Source organism: Phoenix dactylifera, chromosome 8 (assembly GCF_009389715.1).
Source record: "Phoenix dactylifera cultivar Barhee BC4 chromosome 8, palm_55x_up_171113_PBpolish2nd_filt_p, whole genome shotgun sequence".
Classification (NCBI taxonomy): domain Eukaryota; kingdom Viridiplantae; phylum Streptophyta; class Magnoliopsida; order Arecales; family Arecaceae; genus Phoenix; species Phoenix dactylifera.
This window is the reverse complement of record NC_052399.1, coordinates 22,833,744-22,848,422: the sequence shown is the minus strand read 5'-3', so window position 1 is coordinate 22,848,422 and position 14,679 is coordinate 22,833,744. Positions and strand designations below refer to the sequence as shown.

The 14,679-nt window shown below is 38.7% G+C and overlaps 1 protein-coding gene across 2 annotated transcripts; it reads left to right on the top strand.

The window, feature by feature from the left end:
* Positions 1-5,285: 5,285 nt before the first annotated feature.
* LOC103702024 (probable phospholipid-transporting ATPase 4) lies at positions 5,286-11,327 on the top strand. 2 transcript variants are annotated; one of them, XM_008784297.4, is made up of 12 exons: positions 5,286-5,449; positions 5,956-7,952; positions 8,061-8,171; positions 8,366-8,642; positions 8,720-8,808; positions 8,922-9,009; positions 9,110-9,319; positions 9,417-9,542; positions 9,693-9,791; positions 9,908-10,099; positions 10,356-10,402; positions 10,488-10,855. In XM_008784297.4, the coding sequence occupies exons 2-12, from the start codon at positions 6,136-6,138 to the stop codon at positions 10,582-10,584; spliced, it is 3,153 nt and encodes a 1,050-aa protein (XP_008782519.2). In that variant the 5' UTR covers positions 5,286-5,449; positions 5,956-6,135; the 3' UTR covers positions 10,585-10,855. The 2 variants fall into 2 exon arrangements, with proteins under 2 accessions (XP_008782519.2, XP_008782517.2); XM_008784295.4 differs by having other exon boundaries at positions 5,287-5,449; positions 10,356-11,327.
* Positions 11,328-14,679: the final 3,352 nt, after the last annotated feature.

Genomic DNA, 14,679 nt, shown 5'->3' with positions numbered 1-14,679 from the left:
CATGCAGAAACTATTTTCCTTACATCATATATCCAGACATCAACTTTTCAAAAAAATATTTCAGTAAAAATTCTAAAAGGTGAAAGGATGCCTGTTCTTATTTAAAGCTCCCCACCACCCACCATTTCACATCTTATGGTGAGTAAAAAGTTCCAATGTAATGCCAGAAAGAATAATATTATGTGGATTCTAGAGTCATATCCACCCTTTTTTTAACTTTAGGTGGGGTCTCAATCTGCAGACCATAGTTGCTAGTTCACCAAATAATCTTGGCATCGCGCAACGAGGTATATACTCAGTGATATGAGTCTAACAAGCATTTTCTCATTTTATAATGAGATGAATCTAATTCCAATGTTGGAGGATATGGTGGTTGGCATTTCCTTAATTAAAGGGTACACATGTGAAAGAATTGGCCGTGATGAGAGTGTTCCCACATCTACATGGACAAAGAAAGTTGTCCTTATGAAGGCTCACCGTTGAGTTTATGATTAACTTCATTGTTAGCACAAGATCTCTTTTTTTTTTTCTTTCCTTTTTTTCATCCATTATCATTTTCAAAACTTTGAGTTTTGTGACAAATGTCTAAAAGATTGCTTTATATTTTGATACATAATGGTACACATTTCAAGCATCTTTGGTTTCTAGCATCAATTGCTGCAACTCAATCCACAACTATTTTGGCTCCGAATGAAGTTTCAACGTCATGTTTGTTTTTTCTTTTGTGTTTTTTTATTGCCTTTTTTTTAAAACAAAGACTTGCAAAGTTTTGCCTCTTTATCACATTTGGCTAGATAGTTTCCTAGATACTCATGCATACGTTGCAAACTAAATCCCCTGGCATGGCTGCAGCCATCCCAAGAGATTATTTGGTTGCAAGCAACTTTTGCTAAAACAAATATCGATAAAACCTGAATCTCTATAAAACAGGCTCCATGAAAAATGGGTAGAGACCTTTTTTTCATAAAACTATTTTTCAAGTTTTATGCCCAGTCAATTTTGGCAAAATAAACTTTATAAAAATAATCAAACAATTGTTTTGATAAAACTCGTTCAATTTGGATTTTTTTTATAATTGTTTTAAGTAAAACTTATAGCCATGACTGTAGATATTGAAGGATCAGTTGCTGGCTAGTTTCTTGCCCATAAAAGGATAAAGTGGCACAAATTTTTTATCCCACCTTGGATCCTATGCAAAGAAAATCGATTCAAATAGGGTACTAGAAAATCTTTATACGGCCGGCTTCCCTAAATATGTTCTTCTAACTTGCTTCTTTTTTTTTTTCTCTTTTTTTTAAGATATGTGGTCCTATTTAAGGGGCAAAGTTAATCGGCCACACTTCAGACACCATCACGGCACCATTCCATGCACATTTCCATTTGAAAAGGTTCGGACTAGTGAGCTGAGCTGTCATGTCACCTCATAGGGCCCACCTATTTTATATTTGGTTCAAAGTAGCGGTCACTTGTAAACGTGGGATACCTTGCAAAAAGATTTAATAGAAAAATCAAAAGAATGAATTAATAAATGAATCATTTAAAACCTAACCATGCTGGGAAGAGAAATTATTTTCTAAGCTTAGGCCCTGCACGCCACTAATCACAACCCCCTAGCTTCTGCAATGATGCATCAAGATGCGATGAATAAAATATATAAAAATGAGCGGCTGTGATTGGTAGCATGCACCGTCGCATGCAGTGTAGGAAATAATTTTTTCAAAATTTGAACTAAACATTCCTATCTTTTGCAAAATGGATGGAGTGTATTCTACAATAATAACATGAAAATAAAGCTCTCATATAGGTACGGTCCAGTAATAATTATAACATAAAGCAAACGATATGAAAATAAATTTCTCACATAGCTAAAGATGGTGCGTAAAGAAATTCATATGCATGAGACAAGGTAAAATTAGACAAACAAGCTTTCTTTGCAATTAACGCTATCGTAAAATATTAAATATGTGAGCAATGAAAAAGATAAAATAGAAAAGGCATGAGAGCATAGTGTCGCATTAGAAAAATCAAGAATCGTTTAGCATTGGTACAAAGATGATTCATTCAATTCTAAAGTTTTCATTTGACATTCAACATTGGATAATAAAATCTGGGATTGCTGAAGCGGATCTCATCAACACAAGCCATGTCAAAGAGGAAAGATGTGTAATGTCATGTCGGCATATGAAGTGGATCATTGCTTTTTCCAAGCTCATTGGTTGTCATAAAAGGTTTGCCACCAAGACATGGGGCCAAAATACGATCTCAATACCGTTTCTCGTAAAGGTGTTATAAATATTATTTTTTCATATGATCACTTGTATAATTCTTTTATTTGTTAAGACTATTGATTAATATATCCCCTCAAGTAACATCCTTATGTTCATCTACAGAAAACTATAGACTACCGGCCGTAATTATCTCCCATGTCATAATAGGATTTCTATGACAATACCAAATAATAATAATAATAATAATAAATTTATATGAATATCCTTCTAAAAATTTGAATTTATGTGAATAGCCTCTGAAAATTTATATTTATTTCGTACCCTCATAAAACGTTGTTTTTGCACAAATGCCCCTAGTATAACGATTTTTCCAACATCGTTAATAACCATATTTATTTTAATTAAAAATAAAATAAAATTTTAAAATTACTTTTTTATCTCCCATTGCGATCATCTTATTAATATTTTTTTTTGCATATCTACCCATTGAGGATATTTTAGTTATTTTAATTTGAACCATTAATTTTTTAACGGTATTAGATGGTGTAAATACATATGCAAAAAAAAAAGGTATAATAGCACAACAAGTGTTTTACGAGGCTATATATGCAAATATCAATTTTGAAAAATATTTATATAAAATTCGATATTTAGAAGGATATTCATGCAAAAAAAAATCTAAAACAAAATATCACTCTAATTCCCAACAGAAAAATTACTTTCGGTCCCTTAACTTTGTTCTAGTTTAACCTAAACTTTTTATACTATATTTTGTTGCAATGTGATCCTTCGATCCATTTCTCTTGATCACTTTAAACTATTTTTAAATTTTAAGACTAAAATGCCCTAATCTTTTTTCAAGGTTAAGCATGGCTTTGAGAGTAGAGACTTGGATGGCTAGGATTTGCCAATTAAAAATAGGAACTCTTCCGAGCTTTTCTACGAGGCATGGAGTCATAGACTAAGAGAGTTTAATCTGTCAGCGGCACTAGCCTCGGTTGCAGACCAGATTTCGGCGGCAGAGCTGCCCAGTTCTAGAGATCCATACCATGAACTTACGGATCCTTGTTTTTCTATGGATTTGGGAAAGTTATGCTTTTTTTTTAATTTTTGCTGATTCTTTTGACGATATCTTATCATTCAACATCCTTTGAACCACTTACAGAAGGGCATTTTATCAGACATCTGATCTGCCAAGATAGCATTGGATTTGCATACTTTCTTTCTTTCCCAACAAAGGTCCATGATCGACCAATTAATCTATATTACAACTTTTAATTGGAACCTTCCTCTTACGATGATGAATTCTCGAATAACTATCGGTAACCATGAGTTCGCCAGATTTGGCTTCCACTCTGTTTTGCAAGGGATTAATTTTGTAAAGATTTAGCTATTCCCTCTTTACGCAAGAAGTTTCTTGGTCGTCCATGGATTCCAGTAGGGTTAAAATGGCGTTACATTCGAAGCAATCAAATGAGCAAGCTGACAACGAATTCCAGAGAGCAAGATAAAATGTGGATCCCAATCGATTGAAAACGGGATGAGATGATGATGACGACGAGAGCAAGAGATTCTCTTGAGAAGATAGCGACCAAGGTAGTGAAATGGCCGAGTGATAACAGAGGGGGGGGGGGAGGAAGTTGGCAGCTCGGCCACTCCATGGATACCATCGCCTATGACGATGAGAATAAGGATGATGCCGGCCAAACCACTTTGTAGGTAGCATTACAGGCAGCAACGACAGCATGGACGGAGATCATGGTAAGCGTAGGCATCATGGTGCATGATGGGAAAAGGATGATGACAAGAGGGAGGGCATTTTTGTTATTTGCTATTGGCCATTAATGGCATTAGGAGGTGCGGAGGTCGAAGTACCTGGGTAAATGCAAGGACAACCTCCATGGAATCAACCACCTCTTCTCGTTTAATGTGGTGTTGAGAGCATCTTCCTGCAAGGATGGTGTTCCAGAGGAAGGTAATAGTGCATCCATTTTGTAAGTTATCTACATGTTTGGAGCTTAAGATGATGCCCACGTAAAAGAGATTTAATATTAAAAAAATTGAAACTAAAAAAATATGTATAGCCACGTACCTACGAGGCTATCAAGCCTGCCGGAGAGAGAGTTGTCTAGGGCATTTTGAAATTTATTGTTTTTCGATATTTTTGAATGCATCTGTATTAGAACTATATGAATTATCTATTTAGCGCAAAAAAAAAAAAAAAAAAAACAGAGAAAGTTGACGTGTCAAAATGTAATTTTCTTCTAATAACCTTTTATATCACAAGATCTATAGCCAACCCTCAAAAATTCCAAAAAATAATTATAGCTTTATGATTTCATTCACTCTAAAAAAATATTGGTTGAATTAGATTTATCACCGAGTCAACTATAGACGATCATACATAAACATGGAAAAAAAAGAAATGAAGAAACATGGATGTTCGTTTATGGCTGAAATGGTCCATCAATGAGTTGGTAGATCTCATCTAATCAATAACTTTTTGTCCACTCCTCCTAATAGAAAAAATCTAGTGTTAGATTAATTTCGCCGTGAGGATTAAACTCACAGCCTGGGCTTTTTGGTTGTTCCGCGATCCCGGCGCTAATTGGGAATCCTCTCGGCGACAGAGGCGTAACGCTTGCTCCCTTCCGTAATTACTAGCTCATGGTCATTAAACACCCGTCCCCTTAACGGGGCACAATTAAGCCACTCGATGATTGACACGTCGGACAATTAGTTGGAATTAGATCTGATCTCTTGTTTTCCTGCCAACACCGAGCTGGTTTTGTCTCGCAACGGTTCGACACGTGTCCAGCGTTTAAACTCCTGTACGAATGGTCCTGCAGCCAGAGGTACCGTACCGAAGAACTCCGAAGTCAAGGGGGCGCGTCCTGCCTCCTGCGGTTACCGGAAAAGGCAAGCTCTGCGATCCAGCTCACCATTAAGATTATTGTCTTCTTTTTTAAAGATAATCCTCGTCTATTGGGCATTTGACGCAATAAAGAAAAGAAATATTAAATAAGGTTTCAGAAAAAAACAATTTTAAAAAAAGCCGGCCGGTAAAGGCCGGAATTTCTTGGCGTTTGTTCGGACGAAGAAACCGAGGCGCAAAGCCCCTCTTCCCCGCCCCGTTTATAGAGCCTGGTGCGCGACCGTCGAGTGTCGACGTCGATGAGACGGTCGGGTTAATCTTCTTGGGTTTTCGCCATGATTCCAGTGTAGGTTTTCTGCTGAAACTTCCTTTTCTACTTGCTTCTTTTTGGTTCGCTTCTTTGCTTCTGGTTCTTTTTTTGCGGACTCTTTTATCCGTTTTCTCGGGTTTTGATGGCTAAAAGTCATGACCGGAGCTGTCTAAGATCAGTTTGAATCTTGTTCTTTTTATTGTATCTATCGCGTTGCAGCGTAATATGCCGATCCGGAAGTAGTGTGGCTGATTTTTCTTTTCGATTTTTGAGCTGTTCATTTGTTATAGTTTCTTCGAGTAAAGATATCGGATTGGAGCGTTATAAAGAATGTCATTGCTTGTTTTTTTCGCCAATCTCTTTTTCTCCTGAAAATCGAATGTAAATTAGATTCAAGAAATCAGTAATGCCTTTCAGAATTCAGCCTTACTTTGAGAATGACTTGGTTAATAAATCTAGCATCCATCTGGTGCAATCCCTATTTCACGAACTCAATGCATCTTGGAGTTGAATTAATTCCGTAACTTCATAAAAATTTTCAGATAATTCCGGGGAGCTTTTATCAATCCGAGATTTTTAGTATCCGGTCTTGATTGCTGAAACCACTCGGCATAAAGGGAAAGCAACGACGAATTCTAGTTGGAGTTCAAAACCCTCGAGTGATTAGATTTTGGGAGTGATTTAGTTCAAGCTGAGGTGTAGAAAACCCTAAAAAGAGGAGGATGGCACGGACGGGGAGGTTAAGGGAGCGGCTCCGGTGGAGCAAGCTCTACTCTTTCTCTTGCATCCGTCCCTCCGTGCTATTAGATGGTGAGGCTCCCCATTCTCTCCAAGGTCCTGGGTACTCTCGTATTGTCTACTGCAACCAACCCCGAGTCCACCGCAAGAAGCCTCTCAAATACCCTACCAACTGCATCTCGACCACCAAGTACAATGCCATCACCTTCCTTCCGAAAGCCATCTTTGAGCAGTTCCGGCGAGTTGCCAACCTGTACTTCCTCCTTGCCGCCATGCTATCCCTCACCTCTGTCACCCCCTTCCACCCCGTGAGCATGATTGCTCCTCTGGCTTTTGTTGTTGGGCTTAGTATGGCAAAAGAGGCATTAGAAGACTGGCGAAGGTTTATGCAGGACATGGAAGTTAATAGCCGGAAGGTCAGCATCCATAAGGGGGAGGGGCAGTTTGGTTACAAGCATTGGCAAAAGATTTGGGTTGGAGATGTCGTCAAAGTAGAGAAGGACCAATTCTTCCCTGCCGACTTGCTTCTGTTGTCATCTAGCTATGAAGATGGGATATGCTATGTCGAGACTATGAATTTGGATGGGGAGACAAATTTGAAGGTCAAAAGATCTTTGGAGGTAACTCTGCCCTTGGATGATGATGAGGCTTTCAAGGATTTTAGGGCCGTCATACGGTGTGAAGACCCAAATCCTAGTCTCTACACTTTTGTTGGTAATTTTGAATATGAGCAGCAGGTCTACCCTCTTGATCCATGTCAGATTCTTCTCAGAGATTCAAAGCTTAGAAACACTAACTATGTCTACGGAGTTGTCATTTTCGCTGGTCATGACAGCAAAGCTATGCAGAATGCAACAAAATCGCCTTCTAAAAGAAGCAGAATTGAAAAGAAGATGAATAAGATCATATACATCCTATTCACACTTCTTGTATTGATTTCGCTGATCAGCTCAATTGGGTTTGCAGCGAAGACAGAGTCTGAGATGCCAGATTGGTGGTACTTGCAACCACATAATACCACTAACCTGTATGACCCATCGAGGCCTCAGCTATCTGGCATCTTCCATCTTGTTACAGCTCTTATTTTATATGGATATTTAATACCAATTTCGCTCTATGTATCAATTGAACTTGTCAAATTCTTGCAAGCCATGTTCATCAACCAAGACCTTTACATGTATGATGAGGAGACAGGAATTCCAGCACAAGCCCGGACCTCAAATTTAAATGAGGAGCTTGGGCAAGTTGATACAATTTTATCAGACAAAACTGGCACTTTGACCTGCAACCAGATGGATTTCTTAAAGTGTTCCATTGCGGGAGTTTCGTATGGTGTGGGTTCTAGCGAGGTGGAAATGGCTGCAGCCAAGCAGATGGCGTCAGAAGCTTCCAATGCACCAGAGCAGCATAGCAGCAGTCAGGATTTCTGGGAGGATGGTAGAGGTGGTTTTGGATCTTCAGGAATTGAGCTGGAAAGTGGGATCAATTGTGCAATTGAAAAGCCACAAAAGCCTAGAATTAAGGGTTTCAGTTTTGAAGATGATCGTCTCATGCTCGGAAATTGGACAAAGGAGCCCAATGCAGGTACCATTCTTCTGTTCTTGAGGATACTCGCTCTCTGCCACACGGGAATTCCTGAGCCAAATGTGGAAGCTGGAGGTTTTACCTATGAAACGGAATCACCAGATGAGGGGGCATTTCTTGTTGCAGCCAGGGAATTTGGATTTGAGTTCTGTAAGAGGACTCAATCAAGCGTGTTTGTCCGGGAGAGAGATTCTTCTTCCGAGAACCATATAGAAAGGTCATAGCATAAAGCAATCTGTATGACATCCTTGTTGCTTTTATTTGTGTCTCTCGTAAAGTCTTGCTATCTTAATCTACGAGTTTTTTCCCCTTCAAATTTCAATAGGGAGTTCAAGATTCTCAATTTATTGGAGTTCAACAGCAAAAGGAAGAGGATGTCAGTGATTGTGCGGGATGAGAGGGGGCAGATTAATCTTCTGTGTAAAGGTGCAGACAGGTATGATATAATCCTATTGTTACCATTGGCCGCAATACTTTGGTGACTTGTAGATTTACAGTTTCTATTAAATGTTATCTGTTTATTAATTTTCTTGAGTCATCTCATCCATTAATTCAAATGCGATCCATTTTGTTTCATCTTCCATTGCCTTTATGCCTACAAGAAAGTTTTCTTTTTCGTGAAATGAACAGCATAATTTTTGAAAGACTGTCAAAAAATGGAAGAATGTATGAGAAGGATACTAGTAAGCATCTAAATGAATATGGAGAAGCAGGTTTGCGGACGTTGGCACTAGCATACAGGATGCTTGAGGAATCTGAGTATTCTGCTTGGAATACTGAATTTATTAAAGCAAAAACCACTATAGGGCCTGATAGAGAAGCTCAACTTGAGCAAGTTGCTGATATGATTGAAAGGGATTTGATTCTTGTTGGTGCAACTGCTGCAGAGGACAAATTACAGAAAGGAGTGAGCTATTGCAGCTTTCTTTTACTATCGAACTGTTGCTTCTTTCAGTCCTTTGACTATTTCGTCCTCCTGTATAGGTCCCACAGTGCATAGATAAATTAGCACAGGCTGGTCTTAAGATCTGGGTTCTGACAGGTGATAAGATGGAAACTGCCATCAACATAGGGTATGGCTCTAAAATCAATCACTTTACACAAGAAGGATATCATTGGAATCGAAATGGATCTGCTTCCTGTTCTCTGTGTTGGATATCTGGTAAAAATCTATTTGTATCTGCAGATTTTCCTGCAGTTTACTTAGGCAAGGCATGAAACAAATTTGTATATCCACAATCAACTGTGATTTGGTAACGCGGGATGCTAAAAAGGTATCTTTTTATTAATTTACCTTCTAAACTGCCCTTGGTTTTGTTCTGTGCTGGAATTGGATTCATGGTAGGTGTTGGTTTATGTTTGATGACTGATCAGGCTGCAAAAGAGAATATTTTGATGCAAATCACTAATGCTGCACAAATGATCAAGCTGGAAAAGGATCCTCATGCAGCATTTGCTTTAATCATTGATGGAAAAACTTTGTCCTATGCCTTGGAGGATGATATGAAGAACCGGTTTTTGAGTTTAGCGGTTGATTGTGCTTCTGTCATATGCTGCCGAGTCTCCCCAAAGCAGAAAGCACTGGTAATGTTCATTATATTGGATCACTATTGTTGTTTCTCATCCGCACAAAATGCTAAGCTACACAATTCAGTTAATCATGTTGTATTTCTTGCTTTAGGTGACTCGGTTGGTGAAAGAAGGTACAGGCAAGACTACTTTGGCAGTAGGTGATGGTGCAAATGATGTGGGCATGATTCAGGAGGCTGATATTGGTGTTGGTATCAGTGGAGTAGAAGGAATGCAGGTTGGTAATAATAGGCAATGGACGTTTGATGTTCGAATCAAACTTAGACATCTGATATCGAGGCTTATAGCTGTTTCAGAGGATGCCGAAATCACCTCTAAGGTTGAAATAAGTGAGCAGTTAATTATTTAGCAATTTGACCTTGTGCAGGCTGTGATGGCTAGTGATTTTTCCATCGCCCAGTTTCGATTTCTAGAGAGGCTTCTTGTTGTCCATGGACATTGGTGTTATAAGAGGATTGCCCAGATGGTACAAATTAACGAACACTTTCATTAGTGTTTTTTGCACTTGTTTGTAGTAATCTGTTATAAATATGTATGTAACTTAATTAATGATTCCTTGGGACTCTGCTGGACTGCTTTCAGGTCTGTTATTTCTTCTACAAAAATATAGCCTTTGGCCTCACACTATTCTACTTCGAGGCATATACTGGCTTCTCTGGGCAGTCAGTGTATGATGACTGGTATATGCTACTATTCAATGTCATTCTCACGTCGTTGCCTGTAATATCATTGGGAGTATTTGAGCAAGATGTTTCTTCTGAAGTCTGCTTACAGGTATGCTTGCTATAATATTTGGGCTTTGTACAAGAGCAATACTTGCAATGATTAGCATTCAGTCACGATTCTTGGTAAACTTTTCAAAGTAAACAAATGCTTGTCATCTATCACAGATTGTGCATCGATCTGTGCTCTCTTCAGCATAAACTAGCAGCATTTTTATTTTTAACATTGGATTTGAATTTATTATTGTGCACGTAGATTGTGAACTTAGATTGATTTGATATGATAAACTGAACTCTTTCCTCTGCAGTTTCCAGCATTGTACCAGCAAGGACCGAAGAACCTTTTCTTTGATTGGTATAGGATAATTGGCTGGATGGGCAATGGTCTCTACTCATCCCTAATTATATTCTTTCTGAACATCAACATTTTCTATGAGCAGGCATTCCGTGCAGGGGGGCAGACTGCTGACATGGCCGTTGTTGGAACTGCCATGTTCACCTGCATCATCTGGGCTGTCAACATGCAAATTGCCCTAACAATGAGCCACTTCACATGGATCCAGCACCTCTTTGTGTGGGGCAGCATTGCTACATGGTACGTCTTTCTGGTTGCATATGGAATGTCATCGCCATTGATCTCTGGGAATGCCTATCAGATACTCCTGGAAGCCCTTGGACCAGCTCCTGTATATTGGGTTGCAACACTTATAGTAACTGCTTCATGCAATATCCCATATCTGGCCCACATCTCCTTCCAGAGGGCATTCAATCCTCTGGATCACCATGTGATCCAAGAGATCAAATACTATAAGAAAGATTTGGAGGATCAGCATATGTGGAAGAGGGAGCGGTCCAAAGCAAGGCAAGAAACTAAGATTGGTTTTACAGCACGGGTGGATGCCAAGATCAGGCAGCTGAAAGGGAAGTTGCAGAAGAAATCATCAACATTGAGCATTCAAACGGTGTCATAACATCTGTCAGAGCCTATCACTGGTCTTTTTTATTCTTTCTCTTCTTTTTTTTTTCCTTTTTTGCCTCGTTAGTATTTTTTTTTGGCCGAGGCTTAATTTTCTCACCTTTTCATTTCACCAGTTCCATTTCGTAGCAATCTACATATGGGAGGTTCCATAGTTTCCCCCATTATAGAGAGTCGGCCTTTGTACAATGCTTAATGTCCGTGTTGAACTGAAGTCTTGTGCAAATAGTTGAGATGTGTGTATAGATACAGTTTTGTTTCTTGGCTATTGGCTCTATAGTGTGTTGCTGCTTTTTATTTTTCAGTAATCACTCTTCCTTTATGTGTTAACATTTCTTGGAGGAGACCAAATTGGAGACTGCTGTTAATGGCTGCTTTTTGTCATTGTAATGGCTTGCTAGTCGGTACATCTCAACAAATTGGTTGCTGGTAGTCTTTTAAGCAAATGCCTCCAATCAACACTGGATTGCAACTGGATTCTTTTCAGGGCTTAAGCTCCAGTGATGCTGCTAGAGGCGTTCCCAATGCAATGCACACAGTATGGAGGCTCATAGAGCTAATTGATTGGACTTGGTGCTAGGCCAAGAGCTCTATATGTAGCACCTGCGGAAGGAAATATAGAAATGTGATCCAGCAGTTATCAGGATGAAAGAAAAAAGGGATGCTCTAACGTGATGCTGCAGTAGTCAAAGGAATTTAATGGCTCTGACCACAACTTGACGGCAAGTTGAAGTTGAATGTTTACTTCCAAGTGGTTTCAGCCATGTTGACAGAGAGGTAATCCAGCTATGTAGTTGTGACAGAAACAAGGACCTGATCTATACAGAGTTATACTGGCCTTCTCTAGAAGTTCGATTTTAAGTCAAGTCACTTGAGGACAATGAACCTGGTTAATATCAGATGATAGCTAGTGGCCTTCTTTAGAAGTTCTTGTTTTTGGGTATTTTTAGCCATATTAGGAGTTCTTTAGTTAGAAACTGTCAGGATTAGGATTTCTTCAGGGTTAATACTGTTAATATTTATTTACATAATCTAGCATAAGGGTTGCGAACAGGTATTTTTTGATATTTTGGGATACCCAAATCTGTTGTGCGTACATAATCTTTCATATTTTTCTTCATATTTTTTTCCTCAAGATTGTCTATGCCCTCCATGTTCTCACCCACAGCATCAACACCTAATACTAAGTTCTTTTCCTTTTCATATTTTTGGGTATTTCAGTCCTGGATGTCTAAGTTCTTTTCCTTTTCAGTTGCACTTTGCAGTACTTTGAGCTTGGGATGCCTAGTGATGCCAGGTGCTGCACCTGCAAAATGTTAATGCCACTTAGTAGCCTAGCTCTGGCAGTATGATCCAATGATCAATTTCACCAGGCACAATTATTTTTGTTGGAATTTCTTGATATTAACATTAGTAGTAAGGATCATTATCAGGTTTTATTTAGCATCGAACAAGTTAGTGGTGAGTCATCACCTCGTTTTGCATAAGTTCATGTTTACTCTAATTCTGTATTTTCTCTTCCTTGATGACAATCAAGTGTAATCAAGGAACAAAAGGTTAATCATTTGGGGTCTCCTTTTGAACGTCATTCCTTGTTGAGATCTTTGATCAGCATCTGATTTTCTGTCTCTTGCCGAATGAATATCAGGGAACTGATTTACTCGTGCAACCTTTGAAACTCCACTGACATCCTCCACTTGCTAGTAAGACTCATCTTCTTAAACTCTGGTCTCTTATTTCTCAACTGTTATCACAATATCAGCTTGGAAAGACTATAGGTCATTCGTAAAATTTTATCAGTCTCTATTGCTGGTGTCGAATTGAATGCATTTTTTTTTTTTTTTGCCATGATCATTGACAGGCAGGCGGTTCAGGTTCCTGTTTACATGTTTGGAAGAACTCTAAAATTTTGTACTAGTCTGCTACCATTTAGTGTCTTCATGATTCAGAAATGATGACAGGTGCCCAAACCATTCAAGCTTGTGAAAAATTCAGAGTTACATGATTGACTAAAGCTGGGTGTTTATAGCTCTGAATTTTGCTCAGAATCTACTTTCTAGTGAAGGTTATGCTTGCGACCATTTGGAAATTATAACAGATTATGGTGCATGGAAAGATATACGGGTTATGTAGGAGCTATCTTGTGCATCGAGGTTATGATTTCTCTATTTATCTTGAACTCTATTTTCTTGCAAATCTGAGGGGGGAAGCAAATCATTTCTCGCTGAACTGTCAAATTTATGCATAAATTACATTAGTGATATCAACAGGCCAATCTTCTGGCATTATTGTATATTATCTTGGGCTGCATCATGGGACAGCAGATTCAAGATTTTGTAATGCTGCCCCAATCCAACAAATGACAACACTAATTATTAGATGGGATATTCATGAAGTGTCTTTGGCTTGTTTTTTTTTTTTTTGTTAGTCCATGGATAAGCTGATCATCCAGCTTCTGTAGTAATTGAAATATATCCCGCTTTGCAAAATAAATATCATTAAGGGTTTGTTTGGACGGCGGATTAAAAATCCTATTGGATTCATGGATTAAGTCATTACAACTAACAAGATTATAGGATTACAGGCTGGGCTAGGCCTATATTCATAAGTACCCATGGATAGCTTTGGAATAGACCGTCCCAAATTTCAGAGAGAAAAAAAAAACCCATATCTCAGAATTCAGGCCAGTCCACTGCAAATCTATTTCATAGTACTTATGAATATAGGTCTAGTCCAGTCCATAATCATCTGATCTTGTTGGTTGTATTGGCTCAATTAACGAATATAAAAAAAATTTCAGCTCTATTATCCAAACATATTCTGGGCCAAAATTAAATCCCATTGTTATAATCTACTGCTGACTTGCCATGGATTTTAATGTTGTGTACCTCCTTTTCGCAACCGTTGGACTAATCAATTAGACTGACTGTGATTCACACTTACGATTACAGCTATACATTAAATTAAGTCCAGATTTTGTTGAAGTGGCCAAATGAGATCCATTTTGTTACAGAGATTTCATTGTTCGCTAAACTAGTTTGGCCAGAAACTTTTGCAGATCTCGGCTGGTCAAATGTATTGTCGAACTAGGTAAGCCCTGTTTGGCGATATTCTCCTAGGACAACTTAAGGTTCTGCTTGAGAAAAATGCCCTCCTGTAAACCGTGGTACAAGTGTCCACGGACTGCAGAGGGGCCCATAATGAGAACTGCAAACTATAAAGACGCCATCAGTTGCTTGTCCTCTCGTTGCCAAGTTCCTGCTTGGTTTGGCTACAAGTAGTTCGAATTGGACCCGTTTCATTGAAGTGGGTCCAACTCTCATAGATTGAAATCTCTTTTTTAAGGTCATTTTAAGAGCAAACTTCAGCTATATTTCCGACTCCGGATGCATAGTTGTATGCAAGCAAACAAGCCCTAAGATACAAGCATTTCCATTGTCCACAAGCAACGCTTCAAGCATGCTGGGGAAGCTTTTATAAGCTCAGAGAGCTACAAAGAGCAGCAGTAACAGATACTTGCTGCCATGAAAGAAAAGCAGGAGAAGGGCTCCCCGCCATGTATGGATCAACAAAGCTCTAGTTTTCTTTTTAAGAAGCAAAGCAGCAGAACTAAAGCAAGAATAGAAAGAAAAACTATATTGTTGCAGAGTTCTAGT